This window comes from Oncorhynchus gorbuscha, linkage group LG19, assembly GCF_021184085.1.
Source record: "Oncorhynchus gorbuscha isolate QuinsamMale2020 ecotype Even-year linkage group LG19, OgorEven_v1.0, whole genome shotgun sequence".
NCBI lineage: Eukaryota > Metazoa > Chordata > Actinopteri > Salmoniformes > Salmonidae > Oncorhynchus > Oncorhynchus gorbuscha.
Window position 1 is genome coordinate 22,020,071 of NC_060191.1, and position 6,080 is coordinate 22,026,150.

Here is a 6,080-nt window from a genome sequence, read left to right on the forward strand (position 1 = left end):
CGCTCTCCTCTCCTCGTTACCACTCTCCTCGCCAGGAAAAGCTCCAGCTGGAGCAGGAACCCCTTACACTCGGCAGCCGTTCCATCGTAGTCCCTCGGGAGAGCGAGCCGAATCCATGTGGGGCCAGACACCGCCAGAGAAGGTGGTGACGCAGGCTGGGGAGTGGCTGAAGACGAGGTAGGGAGGCCGCTCCTTTCCCGTCTCTCCATTCTAGCCAGCACCTGATCCATCGCTGTCCCCAAACGGTGTAATACCGCAGTTTGCTGTTGCACCCGCTCTTCCGGGATGGGCGTGTCCGCTGCTGCTGAATCATTTCATTGGTGCGGGATTCTGTCAGATCTCCCCAAGGAGATGTGGGTGTGGAGTCAGGCGCAGGAGAACCGAGTTCCAAAGACAGGGCGTTTGATTTTACAAGCTCAAAAGAAAAACCAGGGCTATAGAAGATACACTGGAAAAATCCCCCAGTAGAACAAGAGCAAAAAAAAACGCACCCCAACCTCACTGACAGTGAAAAATAATCTTGCACAAAACCCCAAAGGAAATGTCGAATTAAACCCCCCCCCCTAATTAACCAAAGTGAAACCAGGTGAACACAAAACAGACATAACTAAAAGAAAAGGGGATCGGTGGCAGCTAGTAGGCCGGCGACGACGACCGCCGAGCACCGCCCGAACAGGGAGAGGTGCCACCTTCAGTGGAAGTCTTGATATTACAAAGCAGCATCAACTTTTATAAGCAACCAGAAATAACTTGATTTTATGGTTAATAAAAATACATTTTTATTGGTTTGTTAAATCAATTAGACCATGACCATGTCAAGCTCATCTTTCTACAAAATGTAAATGTAAAATAAAAAGTTATCAGAATATTTAGACAAGTTAACTGGCTAACGCCGTAATCCTGTTTTGAAGTATACCCAGAGTTTCTAAACCTTGTTATAAACTGGGTGGTTCGAACCCTGAATGCCGATTGGCATACCATGGGTATGACAAAAAAAAACTTTTTACTGTTGTAATTACGTTGGTAACCAGTTTATAAAAGCAATAAGGCACCTTGTGGTATATGGCCAATATATCACGGCTAATGGCTGAATCAAGGCACTCCGCAGGCCAGTAAACAAAAGGTCACTGGTTTGAATCCCCAAGCTGACTGGATAAAATATCAATGTACCCTTGAACTAGGCACTTAAACCTAATTGCTCCTGTAAGTTGCTCTGGATAAGAGTGTCTACTAAAATGTACAAATGTAAGACGTTGTGCTTTAGAACAGCCCTTAGTTGTGGTATATTGGCCATATACCCCTCTGCACCAGACTATGGATATACTGACATGATACATGTCCCATTGCCCTAACAAAACAGTTGTCCACAAAGCAGCACGGAGGGCTGTCTGACTCCAACCTATCCTTTCTTTGAATTGGTGGATACATCTCATTATTGTAATATCTTATTGTAATATTTGATTAGGGTCGTTGATGTCAACCGCCTGTAATCTAATGGAGAGAGATGCAATGCTACTAGCCTCATCATTGAGTATGCATATGTAACAGGATAATTTTAAACGGTCCCCTCGCCCATACCCGGGCGCGAACCAGGGACCTTCTGCACACATCAACAACAGTCACCCTCGAAGCATCGTTACCCATCGCTCCACAAAAGCCGCGGCCCTTGCAGAGCAAGGGGAACCACTACTTCAAGGTCTCAGAGCAAGTGACGTAACCGATTGAAACGCTATTTAGTGCGCACCGCTAACTAAGCTAGCCTTTTCACATCCGTTACACTCACCCCTCTTTTGACCTTCCTCCTTTTTTCGCAGCAACCAGTAATCCGGGTCACGGCACCAATGTAACAGTATAATTTTAAACCGTCCCCTCACCCATACCCGGGCGCGAACCAGGGACCTTCTGCACACATCAACAACAGTCACCCTCGAAGCATCGATATCCATCGCTCCACAAAAGCCGCGGCCCTTGCAGAGCAAGGGGAACCGTTACACATAGCCATCTCGAGACAACTCCAATATAAAAAGTGTTTGTTTTTTTAAAGTTGCCGGGATGTCACGTGTCCTAATAATATCAGTACACTCATGACAACTTAAGCACTACAAAACTTCTATTTGATCAAATAAACCTCATAGCAAATAACCTCGTAGCAAATAAATCTTACATTTTTTGTTGTTGACTAAATTCGACACTCATTTACCTCCATACAAAAACTCCTTGCTTGGTGAGCGAAACAACGAAAGAACGCCACCTGCTGTATGTAGGGAGGCAGATTTTCCGCCGAGTTGGGCCTCTCTTTCTCTTCCTGTACTCACCAAACATATCTTTCTGCGTTGAATATGTATGTGATATTATGTCCTGATGTGTTGAAATGTATTATGTATTTGCTAGTGATATTGAAGTATTGTGAAGTATTGATTAGGCTATTGAGTGAGATTTAAATTGAGGAAATACCTGTGTATGTGCATTTTGGTTTATCCCAGTGTTAAGGGTTGTGCTATGCTTTTAACTTTATTAGCCTCAGGTGGCTCATTTTCGTGAAAATTTAGGCTGGAGTGGCATGTTGTCCCAGTTGGAGCTCTGCTAAACTCCGCTGTGTGAGGAGTTGTCGGCACTCTGCCTGCCTAAAATGAAGCTAACCTTCTGCACCTGTACATACATTCCACCATTTTCGGCATTTTGCCCGATTCCGTCTGACTCCTTCTTCGTAGCCCCCTGACAAGACTGTCAGTGCTATCGGTGATCCCTGAGACGTCCCTAACCCTTACCTTCACAATTTTAAATGTTAAACTCCAATGAGTCGCTATTCATAAAAACTTAGGCTACCGTATTTATTATTAAATAAAATAACTATAACATGTATCATATATTATGAATATTATTTCAATAGATATCGGCGCAGGATTATAATTTATACAATTCATTCTGTGATTATTCTCATTATAAAATCAGTATGCGTGGGATACATTTTGTACTATTGACCAATCATTTTGAAAGTAAACAAGATAAGGACGCATCATGGGGCGGCGCTGTTTAGCGTGCAGTAAAATCCAAACCAAAGCACATGCGACACGAACACAGCAACAAAAAAAACGGTAAGTTAGGAATTTTTTATAGTTCAATAAGTTGTTCATTTCAATACATTCGTATCACTAACTATTTTGTGATTTTTCTTTTACTATTTGTTTCTTTTACTTCGACTTTTTACGAATATAGGCTTACATAATGCTTGGCTTGCTATGTTATGTTAATAACCATTTGTATTATGTTTAGACTTTGACCTAGCCTACTATCAGATACGTTTTATTTTAGGCATTGTTCATGTTGCATTGTATTGTGTAACGATAGTATAATAACTCTATTGGCTAGAATAATGACGTTCAGCAACAGGTGATGGGCGTGGTTTGAATGGATACATTATTGATGGACTTCTCCTTAAACCAATCGGTTGCTAGAACATGAGTTTTCCGCAAATTGCACTGCAGTATTCTTCTATGGGAATGAAACCGTATAGTAAAATAATAGAACGCTGCTGACCGCGCGACAGTCATCGGAAGCCCTGGATTGTGAGCATTGGGAAACATGTTACTGGACCTCGTGAACACAGATCCGCATATTCAGAGTGGATAGATGTAAGTGATGCCCTGCACGAAAATGTCTGGCTGAACGGAACGGTTGTAGCCTATGATAAAGATTCATGCCCCAATTTGAGAGCCTGGTTTCACGTCAAGTGGCGTTACTGGCTGTCAGCATCTGTATGCCTATTGACTTTATATTCATTTACGCGCCTATCCTTGGAAATAGGTTTGTGCATTGCTGCCGCCTAAAATTCAAGTGTGTAGTTTACCTTGACAAACGTCCGGTATTTCTGCATGGTATTTTTCATTTGAGCCTATATAATTCGGGGTGTCTAGTGAATGTCATACGCCCTCAATAAGTTAATAACACCTGGATAACTGATTTGATCACTTTTATGTTATCTATAGGTTTTCGTTTTAAGTTTGTGGTAGACTTATATTTGTCTGATTTTTGCTTGGCTAAAGTAATATTTGTTTTGTTTTTAGGTCACTGCTTCAATCCAATTTGAATATAATCAGTGCCAATCATCGTTGTTGGAGAAGTGGACCATCCCTTTTATTCCACCTGTTGTTCCCCACATGAGAAAAGATGGGGAATAGATTATCAGAACCACAGACCTTCCTCTCGAGAATCCCCCTCTTTCAGTCGTTCCATATCGCCATTTTGGGACTGGACTCTGCAGGTAAAACGACTGTCCTGTACAGGTTGCAGTTCAATGAGTTTGTCAACACAGTGCCTACCAAAGGCTTCAACGCAGAAAAGGTCAATGTGTCTTTGGGCGGCCACAGGACGGTGACCTTCCATTTCTGGGACGTGGGTGGTCAAGAGAAGTTGCGTCCATTGTGGAAGTCATACACACGCTGTACCGATGGAATCGTATTCGTGGTGGACTCTGTAGATGGCGAACGCATGGAGGAGGCTAAAACGGAGCTCCATAAGATCGCCAAGACCGGAGACAACCAGGGAGTGCCACTGCTGGTGGTGGCTAACAAGCAAGACCTGAGGCACTCTCTGAGTCTGGCGGAGATTGAAAAGGCACTAGCGTTGAAGGAACTGGGCCCTGGCACGCCTTGGCACCTGCAGCCCACCTGTGCCATCATAGGAGACGGACTGAAAGACGGCATGGGGAGACTCCATGACATGATCCTTAAACGGAGGAAGATGCTCCGCCAACAGACGAGAAAGAGATGATCAAGGAGGGAACTGAATCTCTAGTTTTAAATGAAGGACAAAATGAGATGTTCTCGCACCTGGGTGGATATAGGAATTCTCCCATAGGCTCGGCACACTGAGTTTTATCAGTCAATGTTAAACTGTAGGTTCTCGTGTCTCAGACAGCGAACACCAAGTTCGCTTCATCTTCAGTATTTGTTCCTTTTTAGTGGTTGAGAAAGCACTATGAAGGTAACAGATTTTTGGTTTATGATTTTATATAGGAATTTAAGTTGTCGTTACAAAGAAGGGTTTTGATCCTTGGTAGTAGACCATTAGTAATGGCTACTTCAGAATTGAACACCAAAAATGACAAGTTTGATGAACAGAAAAAATAAGTCACTTTTCTTTACAAAGGTTAGTGGAAGGATAACAAACGTGGTCTTCCTCAAAGGGAACTTTTGAACCTTGTAAGCTACTTTTTAATGTTGTACCTTTTTTTTACAGTTTTCTTTCTTTCTCAAAAGGAAGGTACGGTCTTGCGCTTCTTGTCTGTCTAGTGTACCTCTGTCTGTTTGTTAATGCACTTTCGATTACTTTTTTGATGATGGAGTTTACAGCCTTGAGGTTTCCCAATAGAGCTTTTTACACAAAGATTTTAGTTGCTTCAAAAGAAGCCAACTGTACTGGGTCCCTATTGACCACATGGACAATAGATGGGATTTGTGTTTCATCTTTTCATCTTTAATAAAGCCTCTTTACAGCACTGCTTTTGTTTTGTATGAAGGATATTGCTATTTTGATTATTTGTCATTCTAATATTTTTTTGAGAAGTTCTGCAGATCTGATAAACCTGATGTGATGTGTAAAACGTACAGTTGAAGTCGGAGGTTTACATACACTTAAGTTGGAGTCACTAAAACTCGTTTTTCAACCACTCCACAATTTTTTTGTTAACAAACTATAGTTTTGGCAAGTCCGTTAAGACATTTAATTTATGCATGACAAAAGTATTTTTTTCAACAATTGTTTACATACAGATTGTTTCACTTATAATTCACTGTATCGCAATTCTAGTGGGTCAAAAGTTTACATTACACTAAGTTGACTGTGCCTTTAAACAGCTTGGACATTTTCAGAAAATGATGTCATGGCTTTAGATGCTTCTGATAGGCTAATTGACATCATTTGAGTCAATTAAGGTGTACATGTGGATGTATTGCATGGGCTACCTTCAAACTCAGTGCCTCTTTGCTTGAGATCATGGGAAAATCTAAATAAATCAGCCAAGACCTCAGAAAACAATTGTAGACCTCCACAAGTCTGGTTCATCCTTGGGAGCAATTTCC

At 41.9% G+C, this 6,080-nt stretch overlaps 1 protein-coding gene across 2 annotated transcripts; it reads left to right on the plus strand.

Moving 5' to 3' along the window:
- The first annotated feature begins 2,982 nt into the window (after window positions 1-2,982).
- Window positions 2,983-5,497, plus strand: LOC124005522 (ADP-ribosylation factor-like protein 4A). 2 transcript variants are annotated; one of them, XM_046314875.1, is made up of 2 exons: window positions 2,983-3,095; window positions 4,065-5,497. In XM_046314875.1, the coding sequence occupies exon 2, from the start codon at window positions 4,168-4,170 to the stop codon at window positions 4,768-4,770; it is 603 nt and encodes a 200-aa protein (XP_046170831.1). In that variant the 5' UTR covers window positions 2,983-3,095; window positions 4,065-4,167; the 3' UTR covers window positions 4,771-5,497. The 2 variants fall into 2 exon arrangements, with proteins under 2 accessions (XP_046170831.1, XP_046170830.1); XM_046314874.1 differs by lacking the exon at window positions 2,983-3,095 and adding an exon at window positions 3,387-3,632.
- Window positions 5,498-6,080: the final 583 nt, after the last annotated feature.